This window comes from Coptis chinensis, chromosome 2 (genome assembly GCF_015680905.1).
Source record: "Coptis chinensis isolate HL-2020 chromosome 2, ASM1568090v1, whole genome shotgun sequence".
NCBI lineage: Eukaryota > Viridiplantae > Streptophyta > Magnoliopsida > Ranunculales > Ranunculaceae > Coptis > Coptis chinensis.
In genome coordinates, this window is record NC_141457.1 from 92,982,292 (window position 1) to 93,005,649 (window position 23,358).

Here is a 23,358-nt window from a genome sequence, read left to right on the forward strand (position 1 = left end):
TCGTGTATCGTCATGATACGCTCGAAATAAATTTTTATAAGTTTATATGTGTTTGTGCATGTGTATGTAAGATTCCTATACAATGATACATATATACGGTTTATCATGTACAACATTACTAATGTATAGTAAAATTGTCATCATTTTCAATAACTGTGCCTAAATTATTATTATACATAAAGGCCTAAGTTAGCTCTTAGTTGAATAAGTAAAGATTGCATTGCATTTGGGTTGTTGTTTGTCGAAACTAAAGCTTTAGATGGCTTTCCAAAGCTTGGAAAAGAGAATAAAAAACTAAATGACTTACAAACTTTTTACTTAGTTGACCATTGATGAAATTTGGTAATTGGCTTCAACAGGATTCTAATTGTGCATACACTAATGAAAATGAGAGTGACAACGATTCAGGTGAGAAATTATTCAGCATCATTCATTTTACTTATACTCCCTTAAACAAGTATTCTATAAATACTGTTCATGTAAAGGCGATGAGTTGGTTGTAGCATGTCGTGGAATGTTTATTTTCAATCTGCGTACACTGGTATTGTATTTTGTCATTTTGGACATGAGAAGTTATAAAATTCCCTGCAGAAAATGGAGGAAGTGCTTTATCAGTGCAGAACAAGGAAATCAATCAGGAACTTTCAAAACAAAAGAGAAAATTGGACCGCCTTAAGGAGAAGGTAATTGTTATAGAAAATACAAATTCGGTAGGGAATGTCTCGGTAATGGAAGTCCCACGTTTCAACGGTTTGTTTTTATTTTCTAAAAGAATTAAAGAAAATAGCCTATGATGCTCAGATATAGATGTAAATGTAGACAGTTTTATTGTAAATAATGATATAATTCTTCGTTCAACAAATTCTAGTACATGTGGATGTATCTTATTTGATTTGTTTAATATGTTCCTATTAAGGTTGCATATACTGATATACTTCCCCAACTTTCATTAGGCCATCTATTATTTAGGCTTCTTGAAAGTTTATCTATATATTTTAATGTTGTTGATGGAGAAACAAAAGAAAACTGCGCTTACTTTGGAATACGACCAACAGTACAATTTGAAGGGTGTAAAACAAGTAATATATAATCTCCTATGTTACATTTGCACGCCATATTTCAAAAATAATTTCTGTCGGATACGTATCCACGTGTCCGTGTCGGACACACACGAACACATATTGTGTGTGATATACCTTAATTTTTTATATTTTGCTGTGTCAGACACTTTGTATTTGTGTCAATGTATCCTTTTTGCTTTTTATCGGTAAAATGTGATGTGTGTATATATAATCATAAGTCAACTTTGTAGGATGAGATATCCCACTCAGATACAACAAAGGGAAAGACATATACAATAAAACTACAACTACTAGAGAAACCTAAAGCAAAGGGATGCAATCATGCATGGCCAAGCAAGGAACCCCATTATTAGTATGCACTAGTAATTCCTCAGTAATGTTGTTTCAATGTATGTACTGTCAGTTTGTTACTCAATGTTTGTGAATCCTCCACACATGTGAAAGGTCACTGATGTCCTGCACTATCTAGTATCTTATGTATATGCCCATTTGGGTCCGTTTTATAAATCCTTAATCCTGAAGTGCATGCAAAGAAAATGGTTTGTGATAATTAAATAGGTTGAGAACGACTATTAGATCATAATGAGACCAACAATAAACTCTTTTTTTTTTTTTTACCAATATGATATGCTTATGTATTTCGGAGAATCACATACAATTACTTGTTCTCATACTTTATTTGATAGATATTATCCAATTGATTTGTATTAGGAACTGTCAACCAAGGAATCAATTAGACAAATCTTCTGATTGCATTAAGTTTTATAATTTTTAGAATTTGGAAGAATGCGAAGGATTGAAAAGTTAAGCTTTTGTCATTTTGCGTAATGAGATTCCTCCTTCTTTCAGCTTCTGCTATACAGAACTTGAGTAATATTTCATCTGTTTATTTACTAAAGTGACTTCCATTAAATTATTTTCAGGACCCAGAGTTTTCAAAGTTTGTGGAAAGACAGAACCTTGAGCAACTTCCACGTGATGAGGCTGTAAGTTTGCTTATTTAGTATCCCACCATGTAGTTTTTATCATATGGGGCCAGATCTTTTAGGACTAATGGGTTACTTGCTGGATGTATTTTGTTAGATTAACTTCAAACAGGTTCTTCCAAACCTTAGCAGAAACTTCTAGCCATTACTGAAAGTGGTTGCTTGTAGCGTACACATGAAAACCTATATATAACAATTACTTCTGTGTGTGTGTGACGAACCATATTTTCGGTGCAAACTTGAGTGAGAAGATACTAAATAACATCAAACATTTTCTTATGCGTTGGGCTTTTTTGGTCCTCAAATTTTATGTGGTCTTGCTTATCCGCATCAGTTTTTTTTTTTTTTTTAATTATTTAAAAAAAAAATCTTGGGAAGTTCAACCAAGCCACCACCATACATTGAACCAAACATGTTTCTAATCCATGACTCTAATTTTATGTGGTTACTCCACTTTTCTGTACCATGTACTCTTATCTACACTTCTAGTGTACTACTTACCCGGGGGAAAGAAACTAAAATGGCACTTATATTATTCTTTTTTTGTTTCTCATGCACAGCATTCTGATGGGGAAGATGATACGAGTGATGGGGAAGATGATACAAGTGATCAGGACATGGTTGATTCAAACAAAGGCGGCTCAATTTTTTTGAAGAACAATGTCCTGTCACATTCTGTGATAGAGTCTTGGAGTGAACAGGTCATGGCACAGCAGAACTTTTCTGTACTTCCTAACCTACTTAATGCCTACCGGGCTGCTTGTCACTATGGATCTGAAGATGGTTTTGATGCAAATTCATGCCAGAGAGTAAAACATAGCGGGGCTCTTTGTAAAATAACTATGTTTATGCTTCAAGAGTCTGATGGAATATTTCGAAGAATGTTAGGAATTGGTAGCTCCAGCTGCAAGATAGAGAGTATATTGGGATTAAAGAATACTGAAAAGTGGAAAACAGTGAAGCCTTTGATTAAATCTTATCTGAGGAGTACATTGTTTCTTCTGGACCAAGTTACTGACTCTGAGATACTCGTCTTCTCCTTGACCCAACTCGGAGCTTCTATTGTACTTTTTGCAGCTTTCCCATCTTTACTACGGAGACTCATCAAGGCAAGTCTGTGTTTATAAGCGAGTTTCTTTATTAATGGGTATCTGTGCTTGTGTCCCTTTTTTGTTTAGTGTTTTTGAGTACATTAGGAAAGATTAATTACAGAAGACAAAGCTAGCAAATCTGTATTTTCACTAGCAAAAGACATCAATATATCATATGTACAGGATTTATTTACAACACCTACTGGAAATGTTTATTCCCCCACATTGTCGTCTTTGTATTAACCAAAATGCAGAGTGATGTGTTTATCAAATGGACGAAGATATTTCGACTGTGTAATGTGAAAACCTCTCAACACCCAAACTTTCAAAATTTCGTTAGAACATGACAGTGTAATGGCTATCTGCATGCGCTCTGAAATAGATGCATTCCTGATATAATTGCAATAAATGAGTACTTCTATTCGATTTATATTTTGGACTATAATTTAGCAGATTAGTGTACTATAGTTAAAATATGCTTTAGAAATTTTGTGAAGAAGGCAACAGGCGGAGCATGTTTAAATAATATAAAACTTACTTATTGGGTGCCAAATAAGGTGCCTTTTGCAGGATATGTGTTTAACTAAGAACATGTGTTTGAAAATTGTAGAGCAGGCATAGTGTTAGTTGCTTTTTCTTTTTTAATATCGCAAGATTTGGTGTAGGTTGCAGTTCATCTGTGGGCAACTGGAGGAGGGGCTGTCTCATCATCTGCATTTCTCCTTGTACAATGTACGGACTATTACTCTTGTGGTTTCAAACTGCCGTGATACCTGCTTGGTAAAAGCATATAAAGCTTTTCTCGCGCATTGCAAGATTGTGGAATCCTGTAATCTTAAACATCTACAGTTTCTTGTGGACTCTCTCGTGGAGTTGTATTCTCTAGATGTACCGAATTCGTTTATCAAGTCCCAGGTGTCTATCCAGCATTTGGCCATGATATTACTGCGAGGTGTTAAAACAAAGAAAAAGGTAACTGATCAAAAAATTCAGCAAATATCATTTGAAGAAGTTCATCTTTGAAAGGTTAAAGATAAAATTCATCTTTATAGTTAAATAGGTATACTTACTGTAACGTGATGGCTCATGATCTGTTCTAAGTTGATTTTCTGTGGTGCAGGAAATACTTCAGAGGATTTACAATTGGCAGTACACAAATTGCATCGATCTCTGGGTCAGATTTATCTCTGCTAACATTAGGGATCATGATCTTCAGGCTTTGCTTTACTTAATTATTCAAGTCATCAATGGAGTAGCTCATCTTTTTCCTTGGCCAAGATACTTGCCTTTGAGACTAAAGTGTATTCAAATGCTAAATCGGCTCTCCTGTTCTAGTGGTGTTTTCATTCCGATCACCTCCTTTGTGCTCGACTCTGTAGAGTATATAGGAAATAGCAAGCCCGATGCAACACTTGGAAAGGATTTTAACGTTTCATCAGTACTAAAGGTTTCGAAATAAGTGCCTGACCAACTCCTTAATTATTTGCTTTAATATTATTTATGCATCCTACCCTTTAATGGTTTTGTATTTGGTTTATTACTCATCTCATGAGCTCTCTTTCTTTTTGCTATCTTTTAGTTTATTCAAGCATCTTAGCAGTTTATATCGATTCCTGCATTCTATTATCTATATTCATGCTATTGGTTACATTGGCTTGTATAGAACACACTCTTGTAGTACATAGCATCAGTTTGTTAATGAAGTCCTTCCCTTGATTTAGCAGTTACCCCTCTATCTCGATCTGATTACTAGTTGCTTTACTAGACATCCATGTCTTAAACGCCTTGTTCAAACCAAGACTCAAGTGTGCGACTTAGACAGCTCCCCTGTCACAAATAATTTGACTTAGAATTGATTATTATCTAGTTTTCTAATTGCACTGTCATTGATTAATACATAAATATTTGTGGAGATCAAATCAGCTATGATTGGCTATCTTGTTTGCGTCATGATCTCCTCCAATTTCAACTATGTCCTCATCTTGTTTTTTGAAAGCCAAGTAAATCTGTTTATTATACGTACTTTCTTGGCTTATAAATGAAATCTTCTGGTTTTTGTATGTCAATGAAAAGAAAGTTGTGCCTGTACATTTCTTCAGCCAATTTAAACGTGTGTGATTTACATTTTTCCAGCATTTGGTAGTCTGGAGATTTTCTATTTCAAATTTACTCATATTAGTACTGCTTTCAGCAAATGTTAATCATAACGATTTCAATTTTTTTTTATAGGTTCCAAAACAGTGGTTAAAGCTTAAAGACTTCCAAGAAGAGCTTCTTCTATCAGTAATTGAGCTTCTCTCTATTCACTTCTCCCAGTGGAGCTTTCATATATCCTTTCCTGAGGTGGCAACTATTCCTCTCATCCACCTAAGACAATTCCAGGAGAAAGTAACTGCCGAAAGCCTTCGACGTCCTGTCAAACGCTTTATTGATCAGGTTTGTTTTTGCTCTCTGGGTTCGTGATTTGATTTGTATATCAACACGCTAATCTCCTTTGGGTTCCGAATTTCCAATGTCCCAAAATCAGATCATCTAAGAAATCCAAAAGAATTCAATGTTATATATTTTAGTATTATTTAATATAATTTACTTCTATATTATTATTATTATTACTACTTTCTTTTTCTTTTGGTTACAAACCCTGTTTGGCTTTTAAGAATTCAGCTGGGCCATAGGCAGTTCTTCGTTTAAGGGGGGAATTGGGTTCATGAGTTTTTGTTTTTGTTAATATTACTATTTATATTAATAATATCATTGATAATAACAATAATATTCCTATTCTTGTTATTTAATAATAATAATTATTTATTTTATCAATAAAGTATATATTTTATTCAATGTCCAAAATAAGTCATACAAATGATTTAGAGGCCAAGCACGTCACAAATTGTGCTGCAAGCCCCTTCTGAATATGAATATATGTATACATGTATATGTACTTTTACTGTTTTTTTCTTCTTCTTGTAAGGTCTCACCCTTAGTGCCTTCACTGGGGAGTTTTTGTCTGTACGAGAAATCCTCTTGGATCCTCGTTATTGTAATGATCAAATGGAATTTTTTTTTATGTACTTGTGCGGATTTGTGGGGGTTGTGGAAGTCCGAGTAAAAATCAAAATAGTGAAATATCGAATGACTAGACGGGCCAGAAGCAGGTGGATACATTCTTCCCTATATCATCTAAAATTGGCTGTGGCTAATTCTTTTTACTTTTACTGGTTCAGCAGAATATTGAGTTTGTGGAAAAGAAAAGAGACGAGGCCGCATTTTCACCAAAAGATCTAGAATCTGTTGAATCATTTGTTCAGGTTGGCTTTCATTTCCTTTGTATATCTGTCTAAGGCTCAGTCTGGTTGGCGTATTAATTTGGTTTTTTATACCACAGCTCAAAGCATGTGGCGGCAATGCTCCTTTCGTTCAATATTATGAAAGCGTCGTTAGGAAATCACTCAACCAAGACACCCTAAAGAAGACAAGGCAAGCCTCTCAAAGAATATTGAATTTACTATCTTTCATATCCCTGAAAACTCAAAAGGATCTCTTTATATCTTAGAAAAACCAGGACTTTCTTGCTTTGTAAACTACTGAAATATAGAGTAGGGGAGGCTATAGGGTTAATGTGAAAACTATCCTCTACCTCCCACCTTATAGATAATAGTTTTTTTTTCTCTGCATACCCAGTCTTTTTTTTTTCTTTTTTTTCTCTAATCTCGGCAAACATATGAAATACAGCACACAGGAACGGAAGGAATCAGCCCAACAGAAAATCAATAATGAAAGGACTGGTGTGGTTATTAGTACTGGGAGAGGTTCAGAGAAAGCAAAGAAAGGTTCATCCACTGATGAAAGTAAAAGGAAAAAGCAAAGAACTTGAACTCCCAGTTATGCATGCACCTAATCTCTCTGGAAATCCAAGATGATGAAATTTTTGCAATCCAGAATCTTACAGTAGGATCTGAAACCACATTATATATTTGAATGTATTTGTAACCACATTATTGTTTCGGAGTTCTAATACATCTTCCAACAAAATTTTCCGGTTAGTGCTGTTGGCCGTTGCAAGCAAATTGTATTGGCTCACACTGCTGCTGAGTTGTATTGGCTCTGTAAAATCTTGCAGGATCTTGGTATTCCATTACATAGTGCACCTATTCTATGGTGTGATAATATTGGGGCACTTGCTTTGGCTTCCAATCCTGTCTTCCATGCGCGCACAAAACACATTGAAGTTGACTACCATTACACAAGGGAATTGGTAACTAGTGGCACTCTTCAACTCAAGTACATATGCACTCAAGACCAAGTGGCAGATGTCTTCACCAAAGGTCTTTCTAGTACAAGGTTTAATTTCCTGAAGTCCAAGCTTTCTGTTGCTGCTCAACCAAAAGCTTGAGGGGGTGTAATAGAGTATTAACTCTGTAATGCTTAATGCCTTAGTTTAAATATTGACTCAGTCATTGTAATTCAAGGTTGTTAGGACAGGTGTTAATGTAAGAAGGTATCCTATAAATACTTGTAATCAGACAGAACAAACTAATGAAAATTTTCTATTTCCTCATTTCTTGTTTTCAGTCTATTAAGAATAACCTTTGAGGAGAGTTGAGATCAGATGATTGCTAGTAAAAATAAATTGTGTCGAGAGTTGGAATCAGTCCAGCAATTGAGTGTAATTGGCAAATGGTGCGAATGGTTTCTTATTATTTACCAATCGGTTTTGTGACTGACAGCTTCAACCCACGCTGGCCAATTTGTTTAATTGACTTAGAAGGATTGGATATATATACATCATCAGTTCATGACTGTAACTAAAGTACCTGACGGCATGTACTACGATCTCATTCTCTATGCACGGGATCAACAGGGGTGCATATGCACTTCAAAACAGAGATGGCATGAGTTCATCAGTTTATCCTGATAACTTCATGCGCTCCTCGTGTCTGTCTCTGAGACACAGCCACGGCCAAAGGCACACTTAGCACCTGAGATTTCAAATTGGGTTCTAAGCTTAAGTAGAATGATGTATGGGTACACCTAGTGCTAGTTTCTTTTGTCCCCCTCGGCCAACTCCACAAGGATGTGTGGTTCCCCTATAATAGTAAGTAACAAATAACACTAACAATCAATACAAATCAAAAACGTTCAACTAAAATGTTTTCGAAGTAGTATAAATGTATAACAAATTAAACCATGAAATGGATGTAGATCAATTTTCTTTTGAATACGCCAATTGCTAACAACAAACAGATGACTACTATAGTACTAATACCGCTTCTCAATTGCTGACTGCTCTTTGCCTATACATAATGCTTGACCCATGATCAAGTGGTGGGACATTGTGCCGGCTCAAGTTTTAGTATGCTAACTATCAAACGGATTTGGAAAACAAAACTAGCTGCAAGTTGGCAGTTATTTATATGGAAGGCATACACTAGGGGGATTAGCTACTGGGGATGCATTGAGAAATAGGAAATTAAACATTGATCTCTCTTGTTCTGCTATAAGGAAGAGGAGAGTGGCATACATCTCCCAGACTAGTGTGTTAGCCCTCTACCAGAAGTGGCCAGCAGTTTCTATGCTTGCATTTTACTAAACCAAATTTGGGAGCTTAGAAATAAGATGGTGTTCGAAGCAGCCAAGCCCAGCGGGGACGGAATTCTAAGGCAAATCACAAGTCTATGGAACAAAACAAATGCGTGGATGCTTACCAGGAGGATAACTAATGTAGATTTATGAGCGGAAGCGATTAAGAAGAAGAAATCTACAACTTAAATGAAAAACAATTAAAAACCTTAAAATAAAGAAGTCTCTTTTATTGACTCTGAAAAAGAAAATCACTACTAAACATCAACTCGCTAACCCTAACCTCAAACTCCTTATTTATAACTATCCTAGAAAGCAATAAATCAATAATAATATGCCACATGCCCACATGACATTCTTAAAACAAAATACTACTAAAAAGATGGATGCCTCTTTTTGCATCTGGGCTTGGGCCTATTGATGTCCGCATCAGTAACCATGAGGAACAAGGAGTGGATTCTATTTCTTGTCCCACTATAAATGTAGTTCATAGTAATTTCAATATAAGTAGGAATATGAGCCCCGTAAATAGAAATACACCCAATAGTAGTAATAATAGTGTTAGTATTGATCATGAGAGTCAAGAAGCTTGTTCTTATATTTGTTTTGATGCCTCTTTTGATATGATGGACTGATAGAGTAATGGGTCAAGGAGCAGTAGGGGCAGTCTTTTGGAGCCAAGCAGGGACTATTGCAGGAGCACCTTATAGCAGGTTCAGAGTTAAAAGATGTTGAGGAAGAGAAACTTAAAGCTGCTGAAGTGGCCACCATACTTATTAGAAGGTTAGGGTTCAACATGTGTAGTTTCGTGGAGACAACAAAGTTGTGATGAAGGCATTTGGAGAACTGAGAGTTCAACATGTGTAGTTTCGTGGAGACAGCAAAGCTGTGATGAAGGCATTTGGAGAACCGAGCATAATCAAGTTCGTTATAGCTGGAGTTTGTCAAGCCTTAGGGATTTTATATTAGAATGTGTATCTACTTTGAATGGTTGAATGGTTGTAGGTTTATTTGGATTAAAAGATGTCAAAACTCTATTGCTCACCAACTGGCCAAATGGGCTATGCAATCAGTTGGATGAGTCTTTCCCGTTGTTTGTCAGTAGTTGTATTGGACCTGTTTATGCTATTGTATGAACAGAGGGATATTTAGCGAAAATAAAAATACCCTTCTCAATAAATCGCAAGTGTCCCGAAATTTCACTTTTGGATCATCTCAAACCAACAGCTAATTAATTAAGGAACAAGAAACCTTGGTACGCTTTCATTGACTAGAAATTGTATTGCCGGTTGTTTCAGGTGCCAATTTACTTTCCAGGTTTATAATTTGATAAAAAAAATAGTTAAATATGAATAATCATTTTTAGATCAAAACAAATAATCATGAGGTGGATAGCTAATTAGTTATTTATGACTCGTTAATTAGGTAATTGTTCTTTTCCAACTAATTCGGACATAAAAGTGATAGATTGCACTTATCGAGAAAAAATGTTTGCTAATATAAACTTGCAAATAGGTAGTCAATCAAGTCATTTATATGCACGAGACTCCGAGAGTCAAATCCAACCTGCTAGCTTAACGGGTCATATGACTTGGGTCGGGTAGTACGTTAAATAAGCAAGCAGCTAAGTTAGGATTTGATAAGCTGAGTCAGGTTTAGATTTGCTCCTTTAACACATTCCCGCAATATAACAATCTGACAAAACCTCAGCCATTTTCACACTTAAATATATAGTGGACAAAAGTTATAACTTAGTTTAAGAGCTTTAAAATATAAATATTGTTAAATAAAAGTTAGGGGCTTCTGGTAGGAACTCTTGTGATGTGTAAACTAGAAATTGCCCGTGATTTTGTCACGAAGCTTTTAAAAATAATTATTCTCCTAATTGCACTTAATTATTACGGTATATGAGATTATAGATGAGGAACATTTTTTTTTTTGGATAAGCATACATCTTTATTTTACTTTACCCAAACATTGAAGCTCAACTAACCACGATCAATAGAATTAGGCAAAGAGTTAATTTCCGACTTATGTTCTTTTAAGTATTAAAAATTGAATAATGCTCCTTGTCACCCTAACGTTATTATACTTACATGTTCTTATATTATCCTAATATTAACGTTCACATGACTCGATGTTTATGCTCCTTGTCACCCTATATGCCTAATATACGTGCATATATATTTAGTTGTTGTTTGTGACTATGTTTCATGTCATTTGAATCCATTTCATACCCTGCTCGGTTGAGATACATTTGACTACCGTAATATCAAATATGTTTGTAGTTCAACTTTAAAATTAAAATTTTCACTTGGTAGTAATAGAAATAAAATAACATATTTTTATTTTTTTTTAATGGAAAAATAAGGTAGATGAAGTTTCTTTTTGGTACTAAATGATTTTAGTTAATATATAATTATAGTGTATGGTATTAAATGGCATGAATTGGCTCAAGTTATTGTTATGTACGGTTGCATAAACAAAAGGCAAGGTTTTAACACGTTATTTGAGGAGTTTTGTTTTTTTTTTGCATAAAAAAGAGGCAAGGTTTTAACATATTTGAGGAGTTTTTTTTATTATTATTATTTCAGATTTTCAGTCCTAATTAAATGTACTCCTATTTTGTAGCCTTGTAGGACATCAATTCCTAATTAAACAAACTCTTATTAAATTATTTTTTAAGTGTTTAATTCCTTATTAAATTTCTTTAAAGCAATACAAATCTTGAGGCAACGTAGGAAATCTCAGCCATCACATTGCTTTTGCAAGATTTAATCCAGACCACCACTTAGCACCTGTTGTGTTATGTTATATTGATATATAAAATATTAGCGAAAGTCCACCCCAAACGTCTTGGTTATGTTTTTTCTCAGGCTATGAAGGCATTACTCGACCACTCTTTGGCAAACTTAACACGCATCAAATATACTACTTTGAAATATATAAAATATTTGCCTTCCAAAGAAATAAAGTTTATTTTTATCTCCATTTTAAGTTAAAAGTAATAAACGAGGTGCCATCTAGCAAGATGAAAATTTTAGTTCATCCAAAGTTCAAAACAACAAATTATACAAATATTAGCTAAAGAAAAAACTCTGATGTTAATAGTTATAGTTGTTATCGTAGTTAGTTTAAAATAATATGACGATTAGATATATAGTAAAAACCGACAAAAGTTAAGGTCTGGTAGAGATAAAACATAAATGAAACCAAGATACCAAAGCGTCAGTTTTAGACCACAATCTTTCTCTAGCCAAACAGAGGTAATAAAGTTCTTATATCGAATGAACATATAAAAATTAGCATTAACACCCAACTTATGGTCTCAGGAAAAAATAAAATAAAATGTAATAGTATGTTTGTTATATTAATTTAAAGTCCGATTAAATAATAGACAAATTTTGTCTAATTAAGATAAAAGATTAACTTTATGTTGATTCATATTCAAGTTTCAAAATATATCACATCTTGATTAATTGAAAAAATAAAATCTTGTGCATACTAGCTCAATGTTATTTCGATTTAATTTATCTCATCTCGAGTAGATAGAGGTAATATAGTTTCTACATCGAAGGTATATCTATAAAGTAACATTAACAACATGGGAAAAAAATAACATCCAAATTATTATCTCATAAAATAAATATCAAATATAATTGTATGTTTGTTATATTAATTTTAACTTATAATAAAGATTATACAAATTATAGTCTAATCAAATCAAGATAAAAGTAATTTTATTTATGTTGATTCATAATGTGGACCCTAGTAAACGCATTACCCCCATCAGAACCTCCCACTGCATCAAAGGCCACAACTGCTCCAAAGCCTATACCAAGAGAATGGATCTCTTCCCAGTGTCTTCTTTCAACTGGTAATCCGTAGGTCTGAATCCACATTTTGAAAACATGGAAATCATATTGTTCCAAAGATTTGTTAGGGATCCACATCTTGAAAGAGATAACATAACCATGGTCCATGGATAGTCCATGCAGACCATTTTCAAGAGCAAAATCCTTTCTTCCTTATCCAAGAATCGGCTTTGAAAATGCTTTTGGTAATGAAAGACAGATAGAACTTTGAGCGGTTTTTCCAGAGTTTTTCCAACTCATTCCTAATATCTTCTTCCGTAAACCTCCTAGGAGCATAAAGCTTCCCAACTATCGAGTTATCCCGACCATTATTGTTTCTCATTATCCGTAAGCTTCCCTAGCGAAATGCGAGATGGGTAAGAGGGGAGAGAACACTTCCTTTCCAAATCCTGTTGTAGTTTATCTACACCAGCTTCATCAAGAATAAAAACATCTTCTCGAGACAACTTAACATGAGACATCTTTGCAATAAAGGAAGAAAAAGAAAACGAAAAAAGAAAAGAAAGGAAACAAACTTATATAGGCCACGAAAGGCCAAACCTTGACTAGGAAGAACACATAAAAAAAAACTAAAAGAGAGGTACATATAGAAAAGAAGTTGCGTAAGTGAGGCTAAAAGAAAAGGACACTAGGATGATTTGTTGTGATTGAGACGGGAAAGATCTAAGAACTAAACAGATGGTTCGTTTTATTTATTTGATTGTATGTTTTGAAAGAAAGTTAATATGCAAGAAACTAAACAGACTTGCTTGGTTTTTTGTTGGTCTTTTGGTGACTTCAGAAACGAATTGCAGCTTTCACTTTTGTGGCTAGTTGCTTGATAATTAGAGTGACTTTACTAAGGGCTATTTGTTTTTTTGGGTTAAGTTATAAGAGGGTCTTATAAGACCATGTGTTATAAGAGGGTCTTATAAGATGGTCTTATAAAGTGGTTTGTTTTTCATTTTAAGTTTCTCTTATAAACACTTGTAAAAATAGAAAAAACAAATACATGACATCTTATAGATAGTTATTTGACAAATATAACCCTACTTTACATCGCATTTAACTTGATAGATTAATTTGAAACAAACATATAGTTTGATTTTCGGTTTCAAATCAATTTTGATAATTATAATATCGATTTTAAGAAACTATCTTAATTGGCGGTGGTGGTGGTAGTAGTGGAGGTGATGATATTGGTTTTAATAGCACGGTGGTGGTGGTGGTGGTAGTGGAGGTGATGATATTGATCTTAATAGCACGGTGGTAGTGATGGTGGTGGTGGTGGTAGTGGAAGTGGTGGTAATTTTAATAACACGGTGGTGGTGGTGGTGATAGTCTTAATAGTACGGTGGTAGTGGTGGTGGAGGTGATGATGATGGTGGTAATGGTGGTGGTGGTGATAGTGGTAGTGGTGGTGGTGATGGTGGTGGTGGTGGTAGCCGGTGGTGGCTAGGGCAATGGAGTTATTTGGAGAATAAGATAATGAAAAGAGAAGAAGAGAAAAATGAGGCTAGGGATATATAGACGGGGGTCTTTGAGTCATTTTTCAAGTTATAAGACTTATAGAATTTAAGGGGCCATTTGTTTTTGTCTCTTATAAGACCTCATAACCTCTTATAAAATGTGGCCCAGTGATTTTGGACATTTTTTTGGTTTGTTTTTTGCCTCTTATAAGAGGTATTCTATTAGAAATGTCTTATAAGAGGCTCCAATTATATAAGTACCAAAATTGGATCTACTTAAATTTAAAGTCTTATAACTCAAAAATGACTCAAACACCCCGGCCCATATACCCCCAAATTTCCATTTCTCTCTTCTTCCCTTTTCATTATCTTATTCTCCAAATAACTTCATCACCTCTAGCCACCACCTACTACCACCACCACCACCACCACCACCGGCTACCACCGCCACCACCACCACCACCACCACCACCACCATCATCACCTCCACCACCACCACCACCACTGTACTATTAAGACTATCACCACCACCACCACCGTGCTACTAAAATCATCACCACTTCCACTACCACCACCACCACCATCACTACCACCGTGTTATTAAGATAAATATCATCACCTCTACTACCACTACCAATACCACCACTACCGTACTATTAAGACTATCACCACCACCACCATCGTGCTATTAAGACATCCATCACTTCTACTACCACCACCACCACCGCGCTATTAAAATCAATATCATCACCTCCACTACTACCACCACCACCGTCAATTAAGATAGTTTTTTAAAATCGATATTCTAATTATCAAAATTGATTTGAAACCGAAAATCAAACTATACGTTTGTTTCAAATTAATCTATTCAAGTTAAATGTGATGTAAAGTAGGGTTATATTTGTCAAATAAACATTTATAAGATGTCATGTATTTGTTTTTTCTATTTTACAAGTGCTTATAAGATGAACTTAAAATGAAAAACAAACCACTTTATAAAACCATCTTATAAGACCCTTTTATAACACATGGTCTTATAAGACCCTCTTATAACTTAACCCAAAAAAACAAATAGCCCCTAAGTAGATCCAATTTTGGTATTTATAGAATTGGAGCCTCTTATAAGACATTTCTAGTAGAATGCATCTTATAAGAAGCAAAAAAACAAACAAAAAAAATGTCCAAAATCACTGGGCCATATCTTATAAGAGGTTATAAGACCTCAAGGTCTTATAAGAGAGGGGCCAGTGATTTTGGACCTTGAGGCATTCTACTAGAAATGTCTTATAAGATGCTCCAATTCTATAAGTACCAAAATTGGATCTACTTCAATTCTATAAGTTTTATAACTTGAAAAATGACTCAAACACCCCCGTCCATATACCCCTAGCCTCATTTATCTTTTCTTCCTTTTTCATTATCTTATTTTCCAAATAACTCTATTACCCTAGCCACCACCACCACCACTGCCGCCACTACCACCACCATCATTACCTCCACCACCACTACCACCGTACTATTAAGACTATCACTACCACCACCATCACCACCGCTGTGCTATTAAAACCACCACTACCACCACTACTATCACTACCACCGTACTATTAAGACCAATTTTATCACCTCCACTACTACCACCACCGTACTATTAAGACTATCACCACCACCACCACCATGTTATTAAGACATCCACCACTTCTACTACCACCACCATCACCGTGCTATTAAAACTAATATCATCACCTCCACTACCACCACCACCACCACCACCACAGTGCTATTAAGACCACTACCACCACCACCGCCAATTAAGATAGTTTCCTAAAATCGATATTCTAATTATCAAAATTGATTTGAAACCGAAAATCAAACTATACGTTTGTTTCAAATTAATATATTCAAGTTAAATATGATGTAAAGTAGAATTATATTTGTCAAATAACCATCTATAAGATGTTATGTATTTGTTTTTTCTATTTTTACAAGTGTTTATAAGAGAAACTTAAAATTAAAAACAAACCACTTTATAAGACCATCTTATAAGACCCTCTTATAACACATGGTTTTATAAGAACCTCTTATAACTTAACCTAAAAAAACAAATAGCCCCTAAGTGAGTTGTTTACATGGTTTTGTTTGGTATAGGCGACCATAAGATTTTCAGATTTTGTGCATTTGTTCACTATTTTGTTTTGGGCCAACTTTTTGGTATTAATTTTGGGCCCAAAAAAATAGTTTGAAAACCAAACTGTTTTTCGGCCCAAAAAAAACCAATAAACTTTATTTGCAATTGAATATCAAAATTTTGCGTTTCAAAAAGTGGTAGGTACGAAGTATGAACATAGGCTGGTCATCTGCGAGAGCCTAGAAGCATTACATACTTGCCTTCAGGATTCAGTCCAGGAATCTGAAATAGGTCAAGTCTTGATTCTCAATCCTTTTGATAAACCTTGCTTTTCCAGTCCACCAAACGTGGCGAACATTACCACCCTAAAACCCTTCTCAATCCCCTTCACCTTGAGGTCAGAAAATGCCACTGGGATCATGCAAGTCCAAGTGGGTTGAAGCTCCTACCTGACCACCCGGGTACAATGGGCCAACACCCCAACCTTTAGGTTCACCAGGCGATACGGTATCCCCAGACAGAACCCCTTGAATATGACCAAATTTGTGCTTTTGGGATAGCTAAAACACTTTGTGCACGGACCAAACTTGGCTTACCCAAGTTGTGCAATCCACACTCACTAAATACATGTGCGAAAGCCATCCACCATATTGACTCACCGAACCCAACTCCGTTACGTGAAAGAACCTAGGGGGTATTGTGCCCAAAAATATTGGCCACCCAGAGAAGGTCTCCCATAGTTCACGGTTCTTGGCATTGTGTCTGCGTCCACAACCATAGTCAATGGAGAATTCAGCAGTGAGGTGGGATGGAGATTCACCGGAGATGGGCCATGGAAAAAATCTGACTCTCAAACAGCCATTATTTGTTTCAGCTGATTAATGTGGTTCCCCTTACGAGTTTGTTCCATCTCTTTGGATGAGAACTTCCAAGCATATTAAGAGGATCGACCTATGTATGTTACTTCCCTGGCCCTGTCACTGTCACTTGGACCTTTTTGCAGTTCATTTTCTGATGCATCTGATACTAATGCCTCCAGTGTTCTAAGGCACCAAATTTGCAAATTGAAATTTCTTATTTCATATATTCATATATAGTGTAAGCATGCGATATCCAAATGGATTTAGTATAAACACTAACTTATGATGGATGACTCTCCTACTACAAAAGCAACTCCACTTTCCATTTCTTGCTGCGGCATGAGAATAGACTGCTAGTTAGCAGCTTTGCGTCTAAGCAGGTGTTGCCCGTCAAGAGCATTGATCTTAGATGCCAATATGAGATCACTTTCAGTCAACCCACCTATGCAACAACAATTCGAAGAGTATTCAGTAATCAGATATACATATAAGACATTCAGATTCACTTATAATAACAACTTTCATTTCATAAAGTAGTAAACCAGATCAATACTAGGAACAATTGTGGACTTCAAAATGATATTCATTTCAAGTCCAAAACACTTGTACTGCCTTCATCAATGTTAAACAGTGCTTTACCGCAGCCCGATTTCAGCGAACTCCTTGCAGCACAACTCACCATATAGAGCAAGTCCTAAGCAATTAAAGAAGCAGACACTGGTTTGGCAGTGGGGGCTAGGTGTGGGCCTATAGGCTAAACTAGGCACCTTCGGGTGCAAGCCTAGACGCTTCTAAGCGCAAAGAGAGCCTACGCCTTGGCCCTGGGCGGAGCCTTTAACTGGAATGTGAACACCTTTATGCATTGTGAACACCAATATGAAATTTTACTATAACATGAAGTTGTTCAAGCTTGTAGTAATCTGCTTCAGGGTCTAACAGATCAATGACTCACAAAGATATTATGTCTTCAATTTCAAATCGTATTTCTAACCAATTAGCAATGTCAATTATCTGTCTGTGTCAGTTATACAGGGTAGCATCAAGCCGTAAAGTACTTCTTATCACTTGCAGTAATGTCTAGGGGTCCTCAAAATCTCATTGATGATTGGTTCCCAGTGACGTTCCTCATAAGAAGCAACATAAAAGGCTTCATTCACTTTTCTCTACAATGGTATAAATGCCCATGGTACTCTTTTCAAATCCAAATCCGTTGCTACATTCATAGTCCGTAACGTAGCAACCGCACCTCATTTTTGGTCAGTGCCCTTTTCATATCGTGAAAATACTACTTTAGGCTCCTGCCTAAAAAAAATCAGTGTCCTTTGCTAAGACCAGAAGGTCCTCATTCACAGTAGAATCCATCTAGCATAATCTGGGTTTTCACTTTTCCTACTCATTCAAACTCTTGCAGTATGCTAGAACTAACTATCACATAAAGATACAAAAGGAAGGATTTCTGAATTGGTTGGCTCCAACAAAAGGTACAATTATGCAAAGTGGGATTCTCTAATCTTCCTACAAAGCCACACAGTTCTGACACCAATTTCTAAAGCAGGCACTATTATCGACCAGTCACCAGTAACACATTACTAAACAAATGCTCTCTATATCACTAAGCCAACAGCACAAGTGATTTCATTTTTGAAGGCTGCAAACTTTGCTTTAATGTTTGTGCCAGATCACATCCCTAGTCATCTAATTGGAGACATGCAGATCGAATCCCTATCCAGGCATTGTGACTAAATTATAAATCGTCATGACAATGACGACAGGAATGTGTTCACCATCTCCCAAATATATTGTGAAAACATAACCTACATGCATGCTATATGTACAGATAATATTCTCACACTTGCACCAGAAAGTACCAAGGATATACTAAATATATGGAGAGTCCCACTATAATCTTACCTCAGCTCTGGAAAATTGTAGCATAAGAGGCTGAACTAAAATCCTTTACAGCGATCTCAGTGGTTTTGGCCCTCACTGTCAAGTCATTTTCAAGTACTCCCACGGTCCCACAGAGAGAGTTTTCCCTTTGTCCTCTTTCCAATTATTTTATTTACTTTTGTAAACTAGTCGATCACACTTGAAATTTTAAAACTCAGCATAGCATAAGAATGCAATTTAATGTCATCACTAGCACAATACAATAAGATGAGTAATTGATGAGCTTCCTTAAAAATTTATTCGTCAAGTATCTTGCTTTTTTTTTTTTTTCGTTTACACTAGACCAATCACATTTGGTCTACACAGTGAGTTGGCTGTCTTGTTATTGTTCGCATTTGGCTGCAAAGGTAACAAAGCTTGAAAGAGAAAAGAAAATGGGGATAAATCAATCATTCTTTATTTAACTATTAATGAGTGAGGAGGAAGGAGGTCCAGCTTGTTAAAGTAAGTCCCTCCATCCTCACCATAAAGACAGAAAAGGATCTGCTCACTTTGGCCCTCAGTAGCTTCCTATAAACTAAGTAATAAACTCATGAGCTTGCACATCTAATCCAAATCTCAAACATGCATCAAAATCCTTGATGCTCATATTAAAACTAAGAGCATTGGACACAGTTACGGAGAACAAAACAAAATATATATATGTAATATATAAATAAAATTAAAAGGATATATCTCCTGTCAACATTTACCTGTTGAACCAAAAAGCTAATAGAAGGGTGCCTTCGCAGAAGGTTGTGGATTATAGCAATGACAACCAATGCCCCCGATGGAGGGACTACAAGAGAAAGCCTACGCAATTTCTTGGTAAAAGCAGCTGCCAAGTATGTTGGAAGAAGAGGAGATTTCAAACAAGATTCTAGAAGCCGCATCCCATAAAACATATTTAGTTAGCAAAAATCTTAATAATAACAAAATTACGTGTGCAGGCATCTGACATGGACATAAGGTGTCTAACATTCAGACACAATCATAACACAAAATACAATACAACGTTATCATCCTTTTATCTTTCTAATGCCTACTATGCATGTACTTCTATAATTAGTTCTCTCATGCGTCAAGGCGAGGGCTACTCAAGCACCTTATGTCACGCCATAACATTGTACCACTTCGTAATTCAAATACAATAAGACAAGAATAATACATATCTAAGTGAAATAAGTATATAAAAGGTCAAAACAATCTAGCTGAGCTGATTACATGGTTTGTTTAATACTAATAGTGTTTCAAGAGAAGTACAGAAATGTGTGGGGTATTGGCTTGTCCACCATAACCTTAATTATATTTAAAAAGCCTAAGAAAATGTATTTGTAGTAGCTTTCCCCCTTCGCCTCACCATGCCACTAGATGCATAATGACTGCTGAATTGAAATATGAATGAATATAACCACGAGGAGTGCCAGACCGGCCTATCGAAGAAAGATATCGAGCCTACTTAGACGTACCGTAGGGCTGGGAATATCAAGAACAACGGATTACCCCAGATCTGCCCTTTTTTCCTCTATCCTAGTTGCTATTAGGAAGTTCTCCTAGTAGCTAGGGGTCAAAGTGTTCCCTTTTTTATGTCTAAATTCTCCTCCACAATCACCCTCACAAAGAGAAAAAAATAGAGCAGATCTCCTCGACCAACCACTCTTCCCACTGGTAGCATAACTGATTTCAGAGCATGTCTTCAGAATGAAAATAAACCACAACCAATTTAAAAATAACAGGTCAAGCTCAAGCATGTATGATTCCCGAATTATTCTAATAGAGAATATCAAAATTCCCTAAAAAAACTTTGCTCGATGTTTTGCGTAAAATAAAAAGATCGAGTAAAGCATAAAGCTTTTCATAGAAATTCGGATATTCTAGACCATGTTGTGTCATGAGAATGAAAAGGCTGCTAAGAGCCATGACATTTGTAACACCCCCAGGCCCCAACGCCATATGATCTTGTTAAGAAGTCACTAGATATTTCAGATTAAAGTCAGACTTTGCTCAGGTTCTAGAGATGCTGAAACATAATATAAATATATCAATGTGCATATAAAACTTTACCATGGCATTATCAGATTTGACAAATGAGGAATAACAGTATGATGAAGAGAGACAAGAACCTGCATTTAACAAGAGAGGTCAGACGAGATACACTGAATTGAGGTATGAGGTATACTTCAGATAGAAAAAATATATATACTACCTTGAAAACACTAAAATCAATGATACCTCTTTACACACATCAAGAGGGAGTGACAGCCTAAGAAACGCTAACCATGCTTTTGTGAACTTCAATTTCATCTTTTTGGCAATCTCCAATATCGAAAAGACCAAGATGAAATTATATATTGATGTACTTTTACAGTATAAAAAAATACACAGGAAGCAGAAAAGAGGCATGCATCAAAACCTTGCAAGACAACCATTAGTAATAACTAAGAAGGCAACAAATTTTGCAAAATACTTGGGAATGAAACAACAAAACCGTAATTATAATGGTAGCTCTCTCCAACAACCTTTGACAAGTTTCTGGGTACCAAACAGCATAAAATTATAAGACCTTGGCTAATTTATCAAAGAAAAGATATAAGAAACCAACTACTATTTTAAATTCTCTTGCTGAAACAGAACGAAGTCCATTAAATTTCAAGATGGTGGTTCAGTTCTTACAAGAATTCAGATGGTGAACTGAAAACAGGAAAATGAGAGTAAGCCTTTACATCGCTGTTAGACTTGTTTGGTATGTTTTCTTGATCACCTTCCTTTGATCGTTTCCCATCAGTTCCTTTAGACGAAACTCACGAAATTCGTACAGTAAAATGGAAAAGTTATTGCATGCATTCCAGATAAAACCCAGCCTGAGTACTGAACTACACAGGAATTTCGAAAACCTACTTTCACACTGTACACTACAATGTCATAGGTTGGCTGGAATAATATAAAAAATGCAATAGACAGAAAAATAGTGCACAAGGTTAAGAATCCAAAACGGACATCGAGTACTTAAACCAGATGATCATTCAAGAGTCCAAAAGATAAGATAGAAGGGCCAAAAAAAAAGACAGAAGAAGTATGCTCACCTAACTCACTCCACATTTCATAATCAGGTTTTCCTTCTTTAGTCTCCAAAGGAGGGATGTGCGATAGGATATAATGTATCTTGTGAATGTCATACTCTGAGTTGCTTCGAAACAAATAAAAATAAATCAGGCAAGTTGGTAGATTTAGACGACTAAGGAAGTCATTAGTCTATTAAAGCCCTGTTATAAGGTGGTTTACTATATTTGTATAAGGTGTATAAAGAGTTTAGGATTTGTCCCTTCGATGATTTTGTTGTTAGATGGGATCATCTATTGTTCCTGGACATGGGGTGTTTTCGGTTTTGAGCTTAGGCTCCTTTATTGTAGTCTGTTGTAATTGTATTGTAGGCTATCAGCTATCTCAGACTGCTTCTGCTCCCTACTAATGAAACTTCTTTATACCCGGAAGAAAAATATAAAAGTGATAATAATAAAAATAAAAGAATAAAATCGAAATGTAGACCCCCAAAGGTTTCTGACTTGGACAGAGTGTGCCCCAAGCCTTTGAGAGAAAAGTCACTCCCTGAAAGCCTCAAATCCTTTTCTGGAAAACCTAGGGGAGAAGACTCATAGTCCTTTGAAAGTTTTAGTAATAATCAAGGTTTTATCACCATACTGAAATCAGTTACTACAATAATTCACTTCTTTCACGCAATGTGATACATTCTGTTGCCTCGAGAAGATGAGACTTGGTGAAGACAAACAACAGACAAGTAAAGTTGAGAGCTAACAACATAATCTAACCATCCATCAATCTGAAAAAAAAAACAAGCTTAAACTAACTGAAAAATAGAAGAACACAGTTTGATTACTTGCCTCACAACCCTGTGAAATTTTTAGGTGGAGCACGAACTACAGTAGAATTAAAAGCATCAGAACACTCAGAAGCAGCTCTACTATGACTTCCAAACTGAAGTCAAATCTCCTGAGGAGCTTCTCCTAGAAACCTCAAAACTAAGTAAGCAATCAAAAACAAGAAGAAAGAAGCCAAAAAATGAGTTCTTTTTCAGCTTACTTGGTCATCAAACTATTTCCCTGAAGCACCCATTGTTAAAAATCGGTTCTTCAAAATCGTGAGTGTGTGCCGGGGAAAACTTTGGAAGACAAAATACACTTGACCTCGTGGGACAGTAACAGGTGCTAAAAGGAAAGGAAAAGTCAAATTATCTAACTACTGCAACTACACCATCGAGTTAAAATTTGTAGTGTGTACCCGGTTATACAGGAACTGGACTCAAAAAGAAAACGTCAGGCTGACACGTATCTAACTACTACTATCTAGACCGTCGATTTAAATCTAAA

At 35.7% G+C, this 23,358-nt stretch overlaps 1 protein-coding gene and 2 long non-coding RNA genes across 11 annotated transcripts in view; 1 reads left to right on the forward strand and 2 right to left on the reverse strand.

Annotated features, from left to right (window-relative positions):
- Window positions 1–23,251, reverse strand: part of LOC147519022 (uncharacterized) — a 54,367-nt gene extending 31,116 nt beyond the window's left edge. The window contains exons 1-4 of one of the 9 annotated variants that reach the window (XR_015211972.1): window positions 23,072–23,251; window positions 22,873–22,995; window positions 21,206–22,152; window positions 21,038–21,096 (exon numbers count right to left, since the gene is read on the reverse strand). This is a non-coding gene — a long non-coding RNA (uncharacterized LOC147519022). Of the gene's footprint in view, window positions 1–21,037; window positions 21,097–21,179; window positions 22,996–23,071 lie in introns of all 9 variants that reach the window. The other 8 variants (XR_015211970.1, XR_015211965.1, XR_015211969.1 and 5 more) reach the window with 8 other exon arrangements.
- LOC147519028 (protein REBELOTE-like) lies at window positions 333–7,714 on the forward strand. Its single transcript, XM_086595015.1, is given in 11 exon segments — window positions 333–408; window positions 592–683; window positions 2,006–2,068; window positions 2,629–3,177; window positions 3,825–3,890; window positions 3,892–4,131; window positions 4,280–4,606; window positions 5,389–5,595; window positions 6,381–6,464; window positions 6,542–6,633; window positions 6,889–7,714. Coding segments are annotated over 11 exon segments (1,938 nt in total). The 3' UTR covers window positions 7,031–7,714.
- On the reverse strand, window positions 17,241–19,679 carry LOC147519029 (uncharacterized). The gene is made up of 2 exons (XR_015211973.1): window positions 18,956–19,679; window positions 17,241–17,486 (listed from the first exon to the last, which is right to left on the reverse strand). It is a non-coding gene; the product is annotated as an uncharacterized LOC147519029 (long non-coding RNA).
- Window positions 23,252–23,358: the final 107 nt, after the last annotated feature.